The sequence below is a fragment of the Ictalurus furcatus genome, chromosome 17, assembly GCF_023375685.1.
Source record: "Ictalurus furcatus strain D&B chromosome 17, Billie_1.0, whole genome shotgun sequence".
NCBI classification, from domain to species: Eukaryota; Metazoa; Chordata; class Actinopteri; order Siluriformes; family Ictaluridae; genus Ictalurus; species Ictalurus furcatus.
The window spans coordinates 6,700,768-6,719,121 of NC_071271.1; the positions used below are offsets into that span (position 1 = coordinate 6,700,768).

Consider the following 18,354-nt stretch of genomic DNA (forward strand, 5'->3'; position numbering starts at 1 on the left):
AATTGCAAGCACAACACAGGTTTATCAAAAAAATAAATCTTTGGTAAATATAGGTGTGCAACAATTATTGGTACCCCTATGAATTCATATGAGAAAAATATATTTGAAGTATATGCCCATTGATATTTTCTTTTTTTTTTTTTTTAGTACACCTGGGTGACTAGGAACAGGAAATTGTTCAACCACGATGTCCTGTTTCACAGGGGTATAAATATGACGTAACACATACAATGGGTAAGACCAAGGAATATAGCTGTGATGTGCGGCAAAAGGTTGTTGAGCGTCACACAATGGGAAGTGGCTATAAGAAAATAGCATAAACACTGAAAATGCCCATTTCCACCATCAGGGCAATAATTAAGTAGTTCCAGTCAACTGGAAATGTTATGAATCAACTTGGAAGAGGACGTGTGTCTATATTGTCTCAATGCACTGTGAAGAGGATGGTTCCAGTGGCCAAAAAACTCTCCAAGGATCACAGCTGGAGAACTGCAGAAGTTAGTTGTGTCTTGGGGTCAGAAAGTCTCCAAAACTACAATCCAGAGTCACCTACATCACCACCGTTGTTTGGAACGGTTTCAACAAAAAAGCCTCTACTCTCATCCAAAAACAAACTCAGGCGTCTTCAGTTAGCCAGACCCTACTGGAACTTCAAATGGGATCGGGTTCTATGGTCAGATGAAACCAAAATAGAGCTTTTTGGGAATAAACACCAGAGGTGGTTTTGGTGCACACAGAGAGGTAGCCATATGGAAAACTACCTCATGCCCATGGTTAAATATGGTGATGGCTCTTTTGACATTTTGTTATGATACATGACATCATGGACTTCATCAAATATCAACAGACATTAAATGAAAACCTGACTGCCTCTTCCAGAAAGCTTAAGATGGGCTGTGGTTGGATCTTCCAGCAGGACGATGATCCAAAACATGCATCAAAATCAACACAAAAATGGTTTACTGACCACAAAACCAAGGTCCTGCCATGGCAATCCCAGTCCCCTGACCTGAAACCCATAGAAAACCTGTGGGGTGAACTGAAGAGGAGAGTCCACCAGCATGGACCTCGAAATTTGAAGGATCTGGATAGAATCTGTATGAAAGAATGGTCTCAGATCCCTTCCCATGTATTCTCCAATCTCATCAGGCATTATAGAAGAAGACAAAGCTAGGTTTTTTTTTTGATAAGCCTGTGTTTTGTTTACAATTGTTTGATATCCATGAGAGCAGAGTATTTTTGTGAACTTTTTGAACAAAATATCAAAAGACAATTTTTCACAGCCTTCTTTGCTCATATTTGCCAAGGGTGCCAATATTAGTGGAGGGAACTGTAGCTCACCATACGTTATTATGTTAAATTTGCTACGAATATCTAACCTAGTCAATTAGGTTCCTGGGCAACCGAAATATGAGACTGGGCAGCTCATTTGAGCTTTTGCTTCCACAGTGGGCTAGCTAATAAACGCATCATTTGTCCCAACCCTGAACTGTTAGACCGTTCGTTCACATCTTTGGAAGATTTAAGAGTTTGAATCCTGACAAAGCAACAGATATCTGTAGCCGAGATGATTTTGGCCAGCTTCCTGTGCGAGTCAGAAGAATCAATCAGAGCAATGCTAGCACATCTTTCACAATAGGGTACTTCAAATTGGTGTAGTCCAGTTACTTATGCATCTGTGTAATTATGCAAAACTGACGATCTCTTCTTTTCTACAGAGTACACCATATCCATTAAGGTATAAGTCCCTTCCCTGACACCTGCTGTACAACTCCGTTATAGTTACAGTCATAATCCACTTGCTGTCACCGCGTTGTTATTCTCAGATTTCCTTCAAGCAGCTAGAACATGAGACTAAGCCATCCATGCGAAAGACAGCAGTCATGCAGGTGTTGATGCGAGCTGTGATCCACGAGAGGGCGGACCTGATGGCTGCCACGTTCAGACTGCTTTCACTCAAACTAATGACACTACAATGTGATATGCTTCTGAGTCAACTCTCGGCTGTGTCAGAAGTGCTCGAAATGCTCCCACACGCCTCAATTAATGGATTTGATACCTACCAATGCAAATGACCAAGATACCCTCATTTAACCACCACAGCATTTCGGAGTAACTAGCTCATAAAATCGGACACAAAGCTTTCAAATCAGCATGCAGAGTTACATGCTTCAAGCAGCTCATCAGTACTAGTGCTCAATACGACTGGAAACCTGATTAATTGGTTCCTCAGGCAATGTCTTCGTCTGTTGTGGCTGTGTGTCACCTTCCAACATCTTAAATGGGCTTTGAGTGATGAGTCGGTGGCACAGAAGAAGTGAAGAAGAGTCATTAACCTCAACATGCATGTAGGAGGCAAAAGTGGAACCAAGAAAGAAATCATAACCGGCAGACAAGACTATAAAAACTGCATTACTCAATTCTGACACACACAATGGATTAACAAAAAAATATGACAAATGAAAAAAAGAATGCCAAACGAAAACACTGAACTTGTGGCTCAGCACATTTACTCTATGAAGGATGACAAATATAATCCCAGTTTAAAGTCTGAACAGCAACCAAGTACAGATAAAGGTCAATTAAAATGGGAAATGCTCTAGGAAATGCCCTGCTGCATTCATATATGCTACTAAAGACAGTAGCATTGAATCATGGTGATGCCACAGTGATGACAGTCAATGACATGGTGATGATATTGAATCATGGTGATGCCCATCTGTCGCTGGGAGTCCAAGAGAGCAAAATTAGCCGTGCTCTCTGATTAGGATGGTTGGCATATTCTCTTCCTTTTCAATCACAGTGACACTAGTTAATCATGGCTGCCCATGAGCTCATGTATGAGGAAGAGGGCAGATAGCACTTTCCTCAGAGTGTGTTCCACTGCCCTAACACAGCATGAGAAGCAGTTTGAGAAGATGGCTTCATGTGTCTCGGAGGAAGCACTTGCTTGCCCCACCCTTCACTATTGGTAACGGTCATGTGATAGGAGGACTTATACACAGGACTTCGCAGTGTTTTCTGATCGTTGCAGCCAAAAATGCTCGATTTTGCTGCGGCTTTTTTCAAGATTTGCATTTTTTGTGCTTTTTTTTTGGTGGAAAACTACTTGAATTGGCGAAGTAGCAATTGCATGAAATAGTTCTTCCGCAGTTGATGTTTGTTTGACTTTTTAGCTGTACTCGTGTTCGACGCACATGAATTGGAAGAGGGCTTTGGCTGATTGAGTGTTGTGATGATGTCACATGACACGTTTTGGGCCAAATCTGCGGAAAATCTGCGACAGTTTTGAAAAATTGCAAGCTCCTCCGAATATTGTGGAGTTTGCTTGACCTTTCATCGCAAATTCATGAAATCCTGGAGGGACTGGGAGATAGCTGGCTGGTGGGTGGGAATTGGCAAATAATCAAATTCTGAGAAAAATGGACACCGACCACAAATTATTTCACACCGTATAACCTAAATCACAATGGCTTAGAATTGAGATTCCAACACTGACCAATTCACCAAGGTACAATATTTACATTTAATAAAGCCTTACATTACCGTAGAAGACCATAGGAGCTACATTTTCCTAACAGATGTGTGTGAATGGCTGACTCGTCTGCATTTTTGAATGACTATTGCATATTTGTACTGCGATTCCCTAAATCCTGTTTGAGTGCAAAGAGTGCATCACGTCCTCTGAAAGATGACAGAAAACCAGCAATATTAACAGCTGGTTATAGAATTTGTCTTCATTTCTGTTCATGAGGCCACTTGTTGGTGAAAACTGTTGTTGATAAACATGCTTGGAAGCATAAAGCGTCACCAGCAGGTTTGGAGTAAGATGGTGTGTCCATGACTCACTCACTCCATTTATTCATTTCATACATTTAGTCAGCGTTTGTTTAGATACTGGGAATTTAAATATTTAGTACATAATATTTTGCAATATAAACAGTAAAAATGTTAAAACATTTTTCGATTTATTTATTTTTTTTAATGTATTTCTTTAGGACAAACGTGTTCCTTCTCAGTATCAGTGAGGGTCATTTTAAAATGCACTCAGGACATTTTCGCCACTTCCTGTCTGTTTCAGGACGACAAAAGCTCATTACAGGACATGAAAGCACCAAAGGATTTATTTGTTTAAAAATGACTAGCAACCTTTGTACTTTAATGGATACGTTTATTTTGTTTGCAATGAGCCTATTAGGAACATCAGCCACCGAGATTAGATTTAGATGTCTTGTTTACAGATAAGACAGAAACCCTAATAGATATAAATGTTCTCAAATGAAGGGAAAACAAAGAAATACACTGCAGCATAATCCACACTGTAACAAGCATAACCCCAGAACTCAAAACTAACTTTAATGTTCAACTGCAGCCAAACTGACTAATTCAAGACAAACGCTGCAAATCTATAGCAATGATATAGTTCTTCAATAGTGTCTCATTACAGATGTTGCAGGTAATATCTAGAGTAGGAACTGAATTGTTCAGCTCTTCTTGAATTACACACGGTAATAATGACAGCATCCAGAGCAGAAATAATTATACACTTACACATGGAACCTGTAGAGCTATCCTATTTCCTACTAGATGCGTCGTGACCGTTCCTTCAATCCACACCACAGGTGTTACAAATACACTTCATTTCAATCAAGAAAACTAATGGCCAAATGTACAACTGGGTCAGTAAGGTGGGGGGTGGATGAGGACGACCGAAGCTGGACTAGCTGTAATTACAACACACCTCAATAAAACCATGACATGAGACAATGGGGCAATGTATAAACAGGCTTTTAGGTTATCCAGGAGTATAAATACGGGAAAAACATGGAATTCCTGTCTGTTTTGGGGGTGCCCGTCTTCAGCATTGACTGTATTTGTGATGTCGCACTCCACAGTAGTGGTTAATGGCACATATGAAAAGTAGACACTCAAGGCTTTAAGTATTTGCAGTTTTTCCATAAGTATTTCTTTTTTACCTAGCCTAAAGGTTTTCCCAGCAGCAGGCTCACACTCCTCACCTTTCCCATCACCCCGCTCACCAGCAGATAAAAACAAACAGTCACAATACTCTACACACAGAAACCCAACAGTATCATGACTAATCTTATAACAGACTTGCTGTGATAAAATCATTAATTTTTTTGATACTGATTAAAAATGTCTGATAGGTCGATTTCCACTCCACCGGTGGGATGGAACACCAGTGTACTGAGAAAGGGTTAGGTTGGGCAATAATGACATCTTAAACTACAAATGATGATTTGAAATAAAATTGACAGCAGCATATAGATTATGATTTCAGTGGACTTCTATGAAGTTCATGCTTCACTTCCAAGTGAAAGAAACAAGGGTAGAGTACCCGTGTTTTACACATCTCTAATGTAGCCGGTATGGAAGTAATGAGGGGGAAATAGAAGCAGAAATGCTGTGTGTGACACTTGACAATTAAATAAATGATATTCTTGGGATACTTGTGTTTCTATACTTCTTTTCAGCATGTGGTGTAAGAAGGGAGATCATTGCAGTGCAGTTTATTGTTTTCAGTGTAACTGTTGTTCCCGCTGCTTTCAAGTCATCCTGAACCTCTATTCGAGCGACTACTGACTTGTCTCTTACAACGCTGTGGAAAAGTATTTGCCCCATCCTGATTTCTTTGGTTTTTGTGTACAGTATATATATATTATACTAAATAGTTTTAGATCTTTAAACAAAATACACAATAAAACAAAAGTAACTTGAATAAACACAAAATACAATTAAATTTTTTTTTTTAATTTATTATTGAAGCAAACAGTTATCCAACACCTATCACCAATGTGAAAAACTTTTAATTGCCCCCTTAAACTTAAAATCTGGTTGTGCCACCTTTAGTAGCAATAACTGCAACCAAACACCTCTGATAACTGGAGATCAGTCTTTCACAGCGCTGTGGTGGAATTCTGGCCCACTGTTCTTTGTAGAAACGCTTTAGTTCAGCCACAATGAAGGGTTTTTGAGCATGAACTGCCTGTTTAAGGTCCTGCCACAGCATCTCAATTGGTTCAAACTCAGGACTTTGACGAGGCCACTCCAAAACTCCAAAGTCATTCAGAGGTGGACTTACTCCTATGCTTTGGATCATTGTCGTGCTGAATAATTCAGTTGAGCTAGAGTTTCTTACAGATTAAACACCAGACATTCTCCTTTAGGATTTTCTGGTAGAGAGCAGAATTCATGTTTCCCTCAATTACTGCAAGTTGCCCAGGCCCTGAAGCAGTAAAGCATCCCCACACCATCACACTTCCTCCACCATGCTTGACTGTAGGTATGATGTTCTTTTTGTGGAATTCTGTGTTTGGTTTACAACAGATATAACGGGACCCCCGTCTTCCACACAGTTCCACTTTCAACTCATCAGTCCACAGAATATTCTCCCAAAAGGTTTGAGGATCATCAAGGTGTTTTTGGCAAAATTCAGACGAGCCTTAATGTTCTTCTGGGTTAGCAGTGGTTTTCACCTCGCCTCTCTTCCATTCCACTGGACATTTTTGCCCAGTGTCTTTCTGATAGTGAAGTCATGAACAGTGACCTTTATTGATGCAAGAGAAACCTGTAGTTCCTTTGATGTTGTCCTTGGCACTTTTGTGACTTCCTGGATGAGCCGTTGCTGTGCTCCTGAAGGAATTGTGGAAGGTCAGACACTTCTGGGAAGGTTCACTACTATGCTGAGTTTTTACATTTAGAGATAATGTCTCTCTCTGTGGTTCTTTGGAGTCCCAGAGCCTTTGAAATAGCTTTGTAACCCTTCCCAGACTGATGTATTTCAATCACCTTCTTCCTCATCATTTCTGAATTTCTTTCAACTTTGGTATAGTGTGTTACTGGGTAAGACCTTTTAACCAACTTCATGCCGTTGAAAAAGTTCTATTCAAGTGTTGATGTGATTGAACAGCGTTTGCAGTAATCAGGCCTGGTTGTGTCTAGTCCAGCTGAACCCCATTATGAATGCATGTTTCATAGATTTGGGGAATTAGTAACTATGGGAGCAAATACATTTTCACACAGGCCCAGTTGGTACTGAATAACCTTTTTGCTTCAATAAATAGCATTATCATTTAAAAACTGTATTTTGTGTTTACTCAGGTTGCCTTTGTTTTATCTTAGATTTTGTTTTCATTTCTGAAACAATTTAGCATGAGATACACAAAAAGAGAAGAAATCAGGATGGGGCAAATACTTTTTCACAGCACTGTACATTCCTTATCATTAGTCTGAAAATGTGTTGTGAATGATGATGAATGCTTGAAACAAGGGCAGAGTGCCCAAAATTATGTTTTACACATCTCTTTTTTTGACAATGTAATATAGGATAAACATTTTTCACCGAACCTATAAATCAGTAAATACTTTGTAGCTCTATACTGAGTGCTTGCCAAAGTTTTCATATGCAAAGTGTGACCAAATTCCTAAATGAATAATATGAGTGCTGCACCTGCTGTGGCTTGGGTTCATTTTTCTTTCAGAAACACATTTAAACATGGAGCTTCATAAAAACAACAAAGATGGTGCTGCATCCATTACGAGACGGATGAAATGAATCATAATGGCAGCAACCTGAACAGCATTATTCATGTAATTGTCTACATATTCAAGCAAAAGAGAAATGAGGTGCTCTGGATGGTATAAACAGACAGGTCCATACATCTCCAAGTGCAAACATACAGTATAAAAGACATGCAAGAGACTGTATTATGGTGTACAGCGCCCTCCACTAATATTGGCACCCTTAGTAAATATGAGCAAAGAAGGCTGTGAAAATTGTCTTTATTGTTTAATCTTTTCATCTTTTGTTCAGAAAATTCACAAAAATACTCTGCTCTCATGGGTATGAAACAACTGCAAACAAAACACAGGTTTATCAAAAAAAAATCTTTGGTAAATATAGGTGTGCTACAAATAATTGGCACCCCTATGAATTCATATGAGAAAAATATATTTGAAGTATATTCCCATTGATATTTTACATTTCTTTTAATACTCCTGGGTGACTACGAACAGGAAATAATTCAACCATGACTTCCTGTTTCAGCGGGGTATAAATATGAGGTAACACATTTTCCAAATTCCCTTAGTCATTCGTAACAATGGGTAAGACCAAGGAATATAGCTGTGATGTGCGGCAAAAGGTTGTTGAGCTTCACACAATGGGAAGTGGCTACAAGAAAATAGCATAAGCATTGAAAATGCCCATTTACACCATCAGGGCGATAATTAAGTCGTTCCAGTCAACTGGAAATGTTATGAATCAACCTGGAATTGCACGTGTGTCTGTATTGTCTCAACACACTGTGAAGAGGATGGTTTGACTGGCTAAAAAATCTCCAAGGATCTCAGCTGGAGAACTGCAGAAGTTAGTTGCGTCTTGGGGTCAGAAGTCTCCAAAACTACAATCTGAAGTCACCTACATCACCACAAGTTGTTTGGAAGGGTTTCAAGAATAAACCACCTACTCTCATCCAAAAACAAACTCAGACATCTTCAGTTTGCCAGACCCTACTGGAACTTCAAATGGGATCGGGTTCTATGGTCAGATGAAACCAAAATAGAGCTTTTTGGCAATAAACACCAGAGGTGGCACTGGAGCACACAGAGAGGTAGCCATATGGAAAACTACCTCATGCCCACGGTTAAATATGGTGGTGGCTCTTTAATGTTTTGGGGCTGTTTTTCTGCCAGAGGACCTGGGCATTTTGTTAGGATACATGGCATCATGGACTCTATCAAATATCAACAGATATTAAATGAATACCTGACTGCCTCTGCCAGAAAGCTTAAGATGGGCTGTGGTTGGATCTTCCAGCAGGACAATGATCCAAAACATACATCAAAATCAACACAAAAATGGTTTACTGACCACAAAATCAAGGTCCTGCCATGGCCATCCCAGTCCCCTGACCTGAAACCCATAGAAAACCTGTGGAGTGAACTGAAGAGGAGAGTCCACCAGCATGGACCTCGAAATTTGAAGGATTTGGAGAGATTCTGTATTGGAGGAATGGTCTCAGATCCCTCGCCATGTATTCTCCAGCCTCATCAGGCATTATAGGAGAAGACTCAGAGCTGTTATCTTGTCAAAGGTAGGTAGCACAAAGTATTGACTAAAAGGGTGCCAATAATTGTTGCACACCTATATTTAACAGAGATTTATTTATTTTTGATAAACCAGTGTTGTGTATGCAATTCTTTGATATCCATGAGAGAGATGTTTTAACAAAACATCAAAAGGTTAAACAATAAAGACAATTTTCACCACCTTCTTTGCTCATATTTACCAAGGGTGCCAATATTAGTGTAGGGCACTGTATAGCAGTACACTATGTATCACAGTATAGCTGTGATCGTACTCCTGCAATGAATGGGGGATTTCAGTGGAAATCTTTATGCAGAGCTATGACAAATTTAGTTCTGTCAAAGGCTATTAGTGGTTTGTGCGTCAGCCTGGAAGAAATTCAAGGGGGGAAAAAATGTAAATGAAAATCACAGATCTACCACCTTCATATCGTTAAGAACTTCAGAAAACTGAATCGTTCCTCTCGTAATGATGACCTACTTTTCTCTAAAACCGCTCAAAAGAGAGTCAATACCTGAAAACGTGGTATTTCTGGTATTAGAAACAGAACACGGGTACATGCAACAGAGGATTAAGACTTAATACATATCAACACAAAGCAACAGATCACATAAGATAGCCCACTTTCAACTATTTCCCACAGAGTAATTAGTCTAAATCTAATGCTGAACTAAAGAATGTGCTGTTCTGTCACTCAGCCTGTGTGTGTGTGTGTGTGTGTGTGTGTGTGTGCGTGTGCTGAGAGGGGGATTCATCTCATGAATCACTCCTCCATACAGACCTGCAGAGTGGGCGTCAGTGATCACAGTTCACAGTTACGTAAATCCTCGCAGCGCCTGCTGGAGCTGCTGTCTACTGTAGCAAACCATCTGCCGCTCCGTCTCCTTCAATGGAGCCACAGATTCTCTCCATCTATCTCCTCTTACTTACATACGCCGCCGTTTTAAAGCTTGGACAGGCCCGAAGCCCGATTTATAAAAGACAATCGTTTAAAATGACTAGAGCAGGAAAATTAATCTGTCATAGTTACACATTAAACTAAGGAAAAGGACATTTTCAAACCGAGCGTTTAACACTCAGGGAGATGTGTCTCTGGGGTGAAATCTTACGTGTGCTGACTAACAGACCTGAATTTTGTGAAGTCAATATAAAATCATTTGCTTTTTATCCGATTTAGCTAAATGCCATGTATGTACCGTCTATCTGTGTTCACTTGCACCCCCTGCTGTGAAATGATCGTAAATACAAGAAAAAAACATTTTTTTCCTGCGACTACAGGAAAATAACCACATGCGACCAGAATTCCTTTACAACAAGCTGAGGTTTTTTCCATCATCTAACTGGGCCAGTATGAAGAAAGAAAGCAGCACCTTATAACCGGATGCGAAGGTTGTTTTGAAGACCTTACATCGAATTTCTGCCTCTACTCCAATTCTGATCCAATAATAAGACTCAGTTCTCAAAAAAAAAAAAACAACAACAACAACAACAACAACGTACATGTTAATCCTCATGTCAGGAACTTATAGGTATTTTAGGACACTCACCTCAGATTTGATCAACTCTGTTTTTATGAGAAACTTCTTTCAACTAAAGTTTTGTCCAACGAAAATTGATTTCTCTTCATGACCTGGAGAAAGTTATACATGCTTTATTTCCGTCTCCTCTTATGCCTTGTATACGTGTTAATACGTCCTCTTTAGCAGGGTTACAGTTAGTACAGCATGTGATTGTTAAGCTGTTTATCTCCCAAGATTCAAGCTAGAAGATTCTTTTATTTGCATTTAGAGCCCTTCGCTGATTCGCACCTGCCTATATCACTTATATACTCGGTTTGTATTCCGCCTCCATGTCTCGGAGATCTTCAGGCCTGCTGCTTTTGGATGTTCCATGGTCCTGGATAAAACGCAAGGGTGACTATGCATTCACTGCCCTCAGGCTGTGGAAAAGCTTACTGCTGGACATTAGTGCTAAAACTGTTGCAGATTTTAAATCCATCAATCCAATTTCCATACCGCTTACTGCGAGGGAGCCTGGAGCCTATGCCTGGGAACTCGAGGTACAAGGCGGGGGACACCCTGGACGGGGAGCTAACCCATTGCAGGGCACAATCACATTCACACTCCCTTTTACACACTGTGGACAATTTGGAAATGCTAATCAGTCTTTGGACTGGGGGAGGAAACCCGAGAAGAATGGGGAAAACGTGCAAGTTCCGCTCACACAGGATAGAAGCCAGATTCGAACCCCCGGCCCCAGGATTCGAACCCCCGGCCCCAGGGGTCCGAGGCAAACATAGTAACCACTAAGCCACCTTGCCCCCCAGATTTGACTTTTTTTTTTTTTTTACCATAATATACATTTGAAACACCCAATCCAAACAGTGAGTTCAGAAGCACAGTGAATGCATTAAACATACCTGCAGCCTCCACACACAACATCCCACTACAACTGTATCATCACCACCACAAAGCAATAACCTTGCAGGCTTGAAGTGAAATTATACATGAATTTAGAAACGTAAGCCTTCATTACAACTCCGAACACATTTACAACCAGAATGTTTGAACAAAGAAATGGCTTGAAGAAACTCATTCATGACTTCTGCTCTCTTCAGATCAACTCCACCTCCTTACTGCTGTTGACTGATAAACTACGCCTACCTTGGCTTTCTTCATGTGGTTCATGACGTTCCCAAGATCCTCCAGGTCGATGACAGAGCCGTGAGCTTTCTCCTCTTCACCTCCAGACTCTGGATCACTGCTGGACTCAAACAGCTCCTAGAACATGAAACACGCCACCATGTTCAGCACACACAGCCAATCCCAAGGTGTTTCATTCCTCCAACACCACTGCAATCTGACAACAATTCAATTTTATGTATTCATTCAAAAAACATCATCGGGTTTATCTATTTATAGTTACATTTACTGTTGTGGAATGTTTGCAAAACAAGTCATTGCTTATGTTATAGCAGCTACAAACACACGCTTTCTCTTGAAGTTAATAAAAAGAAGTCACAAAGCGCAACATCCTCTGACCTTAGAATCTCCTCTCGAAAGTGAGAGGAGCTCCTTTATGAAATTTTTTTTTTAACCTAGGAGAGTGCTGACGCTGGAGAGACCTTCATATACACGTTAAAATAAATACTGTATCTCTACAAAAAGCTTCACCATTAATAAACAAATATATAAAAAATTTTCTTTGGTAAATAAAAACACTTCTTTAAAAGAAAAAGAAAATCTGTTTATTATTAGCTGCAGTCTATGTGGAGTCCTTATGCACACTGTTACTATAGAAACAACATATTAGAACAAGGGCATTAACATAAAGCTGTGCTTTACGGCCGACACTACTGCCAGAGCTGCAGTTAAAGAAAATGAATCGAAACCTTCTGGCCAATCAGATTTGAGGATTCAACAGCACTTTGATTAACAGTCAATGTAAACCCAACCCCCCTGACAAGTTCAAAATTGACTTGTGTGGAATAAAACGCTATTTATTAATAACGGGATGTTATTTTTTTAATATTTAGAGGAAACATATTAACTAGAATTAAAATGCCCAAACTGCAGAAGGTAGAAAAGCCATACTAGACACATGAGCGCCTAAATGGCTCTGGAGTACAGAAACGTTTCAACTGCTGCTTGAAATCCATTTACACACAGGGGCCATGAATAACAGGGGACAGTACTGTTACCATGACTACACAAGTCATAAAAAGTGCCAGATATAGATGGTCTTGCCTCAGAGCTGTGCTTTTCGTCCTCCGCTTCCTCGTGGTGCTTCTTCTTACTCTTGCACGAGCCTTTTTTGCACTCGCAGCTGCACGCCTTCTTCTCGCCTTTGGCCAGGGCCTGAAGGCGCCTCAGGAAATCCTCTTTCCACGCCTGGAAGTCGGCCTGGATGCTGCCGCTTCGGCTTTTCACCACGTCGCAGTCGCCTTCGGTGCGGCTCATGACGCGTGCTGCACTCAGCATCCACAGCCACTTGTCCACGTTTTTGCCGACCTGGAAATGGATTTAGTGGAGTTTGGATTTTACAGTAGGAGTAGTGGTATTATTATTATTATTATTATTATGTTTAACAGGAATCGAAGAAGACATGTTAATAATCTTTGCCATGTATTTAATTTTGAATCATTCTTTGTATCAAATTTTTAAAAAAACCAATAAAGAGAATGTTCAAAAAAAAAAAAAGGAATGGTTCTCACCGTGTTGTAATGGCCGACATACACGGAGTTCCCCAGGCCGAAGACGGCGTATCTCATTCCTTTCAGGTAGGTTTTGCCGTAGCGAAAGTCAGTGGATGCCTCCTCCAGCCATTTACAGAACCATTCAGCGCTCTCGGTGGGCTTGCCGTCAGTGTACGTGGCCATGAGGAACACACAAATCCTTTTACTGGTGCACTGTAGAGCGACAGAACAGAGTTATAAACATTAAACAATCACCGACTTATAACACTGTGAGGTCAGTAATTCCTCAATTTACACCAATACGTGAACTTTACTTGAATTTATCACCTTTCTGAAATCATCTTTCATACGTTTGACTTTTAAATACAGCATTTCAAAGGAAGAAAAAAAACTTTCTGCTCACTACATTTTCAAACTTGACGTTTCTCTATAATCATATACGGATATGTAAAGCCTGAGAAGACTTTTAAGCATCAGGCAGCTTTAAGGAGTTGATCTAACAGATTTGGCAACAAGAATGAAACCTAATAGCCATCACTGTAATCTAGTTGTTGCTATGTACACTTTGTACTGATTGAGGCGGCGTGAAGGCTTGCTATCAGCATTCAGCTAGTTTGTATTGTCAAAATCATCCTCATGCTAGTTATTATGAGAAATTAGGAATAAAGCTATTGTTAATTATACTTATGTAATGTATTCCCATATTCCGTTTTTCGTTATGAAAGACGTATTAAAATGAAATATACAATCGTTAACTAAAACCAGAATTTCTGGATCTTTCCTGTATTTTTACTTTCATTTCTCTTTCAGGGTTGGGGGCTCGATTCCCGCCGCTGCCCTGTGTGTTCTCCCCGTGCTGCGGGGGTTTCCTCCGGGTACTCTGGATTCCTCCCCGAGTCCAAAGACATGCATGGTAGTCTTATCGGCATGTCCAAAGTGTCCGTAGTGTATGAATGGGTGTGTGAATGTGTATGTGATTGTGCCCTGCGATGGATTGGCACCCTGTCCAGGGTGTACCCCGCCTTGTGCCCGATGCTCCCTGAAGAATAAGCGGTATAGAAGATATATGGATGGATAACTTTTATCAGGGCATTTATTTCATTAGCTAACACTGATCACGAGGAGTTTGCTTGAGACAGTGCTTCAAACGTTCATATACAGTAAGCAATGTTGAACCCCAGATCCAATTAAAAAAAAAAACTCTCAAACCTGATTAGTCAGAAGGTGCTGATTCATTTCTATAACAGCGGCTCTGACAATAATTCAGATGATAGGTTTATATTAATGTGCTCATTGTAATACGTTGTAACAGCTCGTTCACAGAGACTTGTATTGCAGACCCACCACATAATACGGTTTTAAACAAAAAGTGTTGTTTAATAAATATATAATAGTTGAGTATTTTCCTATAATAGCAAACTCGTCATGTTTTATATCCTACTTACACTATATGGCCAGGAGTATGTGGACACCTGACCATCACACCCATATGAGAACCTTCCCTTAAACTGTTGCCACAAAGTTTGTAACACACAGCTGTCCAAAACATCTCTGCATGCTGTAGCATTATGATTTGCCCTCACTGGAGCTAAGACGCCCAAACCCTGTGCCAGCATGACAATGCCCCTGTGCACAAAGCGAGATCAATAAAGAAATGGTTTAGAAAGGTTAGAGTGGAAGAGCTCAAGTGGCCTGCACACAGCCCTGACCTCAAACCCACTGAACACCTTTGGATTGAACTGGAATGCCAACTTCTCGCCATGCCCTCTCGCCAGGGATCAGTGCCAGACCTCCTGTGGCTGAATGAGCACAAATCCCCACATCCACGACACAAAATCTAAACTTCTCAGTTTACTTTTATTTATATACAGTGAGGGAAAAAAGTATTTGATCCCCTGCTGTTTTTGTACGTTTGCCCACTGACAAAGAAATGATCAGTCTATAATTTTAATGGTAGATTTATTTGAACAGTGAGAGACAGAATAACAACAAAAAAAATCCAGAAAAATGCATGTCAAAAATGTTATAAATTGATTTGCATTTTAATGAGGGAAATAAGTATTTGACCCCTCTGCAAAACATGACTTAGTACTTGGTGGCAAAACCCTTGTTGGCAATCACAGAGGTCAGACGTTTCTTGTAGTTGGCCACCAGGTTTGCACACATCTCAGGAGGGATTTTGTCCCACTCCTCTTTGCAGATCTTCTCCAAGTCATTAAGGTTTCGAGGCTGACGTTTGGCAACTCGAACCTTCAGCTCCCTCCACAGATTTTCTATGGGATTAAGGTCTGGAGACTGGCTAGGCCACTCCAGGACCTTAATGTGCTTCTTCTTGAGCCACTCCTTTGTTGCCTTGGCCGTGTGTTTTGGGTCATTGTCATGCTGGAATACCCATCCACGACCCATTTTCAATACCCTGGCTGAGGGAAGGAGGTTCTCACCCAAGATTTGACGGTACATGGCCCCGTCCATCGTCCCTTTGATGCGGTGAAGTTGTCCTGTCCCCTTAGCAGAACAACACCCCCAAAGCATAATGTTTCCACCTCCATGTTTGACGGTGGGGATGGTGTTCTTGGGGTCATAGGCAGCATTCCTCCTCCTCCAAACACGGCGAGTTGAGTTGATGCCAAAGAGCTCCATTTTGGTCTCATCTGACCACAACACTTTCACCCAGTTGTCCTCTGAATCATTCAGATGTTCATTGGCAAACTTCAGACGGGCATGTATATGTGCTTTCTTGAGCAGGGGGACCTTGCGGGCGCTGCAGGATTTCAGTCCTTCACGGCGTAGTGTGTTACCAATTGTTTTCTTGGTGACTATGGTCCCAGCTGCCTTGAGATCATTGACGAGATCCTCTCGTGTAGTTCTGGGCTGATTCCTCACTGTTCTCATGATCATTGCAACTCCACGAGGTGAGATCTTGCATGGAGCCCCAGGCCGAGGGAGATTGATAGTTCTTTTCTGTTTCTTCCATTTGCCAATAATCGCACCAACTGTTGTCACCTTCTCACCAAGCTGCTTGGCAATGGTCTTGTAGCCCATTCCAGACTTGTGTAGGTCTACAATCTTGTCCCTGACATCCTTGGAGAGCTCTTTGGTCTTGGCCTTGGTGGAGAGTTTGGAATCTGATTGATTGATTGCTTCTGTGGACAGGTGTCTTTTATACAGGTAACAAGCTGAGAATAGGAGTACTCCCTTTAAGAGTGTGCTCCTAATCTCAGCTCATTACCTGTATAAAAGACACCTGGGAGCCAGAAATCTTTCTGATTGAGAGGGGGTCAAATACTTATTTCCCTCATTAAAATGCAAATCAATTTATAACACTTTTGACATGCATTTTTCTGGATTTTCTTGTTGTTATTCTGTCTCTCACTGTTCAAATAAATCTACCATTAAAATTATAGACTGATCATTTCTTTGTCAGTGGGCAAACGTACAAAATCAGCAGGGGATCAAATACTTTTTTCACCTCACTGTATATATATAAAAATCTTATTACGATTTTCCTTCTAGAGTATTTAACTTGAACCCATTTCTTGAAGTTTAACCAAAATACAGAGTGATCAAAAACGTTTGACCCAGAGGCAGTGTACTTTCACCTTCTGTTCAACAAACACAAGTCCACTGTCCACATTCTATAGCGTGGCATAGTACTGTTTAAGGTGACACTATTTACATTTAGATTAATCAATTTGACAGACGCTTTTATACAAAGTAACTTGAGAGAGAGAGAGAGAGGGAGAGAGAGAGAGAGAGAGAGAAAGAGAAAGAGAGAGAAGGTTCGGAGAGAATTAAAGTTCATGTTGTCTATTTATTAAGAGTACTGAAATAAAAATGTAGTTGGTTTGTGATCCTAGGATCTAGTAGACTACAACAGCTCACCTCATCTGACAGTTTGTCCTCCGGGTCATAATCCTTCAAGTCAATCACATCAGACTCGAACCCGAGTGCCTGGGCATCTTCTGCGAGCTCTCTGGCAAAACCCTGAGCAAAATTATTCACATTGGTTAATTCCAAGTCTGTTAAAGCAGTTTTAGATGATCAGTTTTGCTATTTGTCTGTTATTCCTGCTAACTGCCAAGGGTTTTATCAACACACAGTTATCAACCAGAAGTGTGGCAATGGCCCCTTAAAATTTAGGCACTCTTAAAGTTGATAGTGATAGTGACTGCCAATACATAGCTGTTCTAAGATACTTGATTCATGAAAATTCAGAAGGAAAATTCTCCGTCTTTGCAGGACTATGGTTTACCATATCTACCTAAATTAAAACTTAAAAATAAGACTTTTCAACCGTCACTATCATACAAAAAGCAAGTCAGGCAGCTTTCATGTAAATAACAGCAGCCTCAGGTCACCTGCCCTGCCACCAACATACTCTGTAAGCACAGAGAAACTCACTTCTTCGTAGTACTGAGGTACTAATCGAGTATTTACAGTTACATTTATATAGCGCTTTACATAGTAATGGGGGGGGGGGGGAGATCTCCTCAAACACCAGTAGTGTGCAGCATCCACCGTGCTCCAGAACACCACACACCAGCTATTAGTGGAGATAGAGAGTGATGCAGCCAATTCAGAGATGGGGATTATTAAGGGGCCATGATAGGGCCAATGGCGGAATTTTGCCAGGAGTTATACTCCTACTCATTTACGATAAGTGTCCTGGGATTTTTAACAAACACTGAGAGTCAGGACCTCGTTTTAACGTCTCGTCTGAAAGACGGTGTTGTTTTTACAGTATAGTGTCCCTGTCACTATACTGGTACATTAGGACTCAAACAGACCACATGGTGAGTATTAATTCTACAAAGTGCTCAGTCTTGGCTGCTAACTGACTGTAATCAAGACTATAAATAATACAAACCTTCGCAGTTCCAGTCTGTGACCCATAGAATATCCTCACACCTGCAACATTGGCAACCTTCTCATTTTCAGGTATTTGCTCCTTCTGCTTCTCAGATTTGGAATTTTTAGGGGATTTTACCGGGTTCGCCAACTTCTTCTGTAAAAAATACATAAACAAAGTAAATAATAAGTCAATTTCTTT

At 40.6% G+C, this 18,354-nt stretch overlaps 1 protein-coding gene across 1 annotated transcript in view; it reads right to left on the bottom strand.

Annotated features, from left to right (window-relative positions):
• The window catches only part of tyw1 (tRNA-yW synthesizing protein 1 homolog (S. cerevisiae)), a 78,362-nt gene that overhangs the window by 57,631 nt on the left and 2,377 nt on the right, over nt 1–18,354 (bottom strand). The window contains exons 3-7 of the mRNA XM_053646516.1: nt 18,172–18,309; nt 17,187–17,288; nt 13,323–13,517; nt 12,856–13,119; nt 11,773–11,889 (exon numbers count right to left, since the gene is read on the bottom strand). Of these exons, the coding sequence (XP_053502491.1) occupies nt 11,773–11,889; nt 12,856–13,119; nt 13,323–13,517; nt 17,187–17,288; nt 18,172–18,309 (816 nt within the window). The remainder of the gene's footprint in view (nt 1–11,772; nt 11,890–12,855; nt 13,120–13,322; nt 13,518–17,186; nt 17,289–18,171; nt 18,310–18,354) is intronic.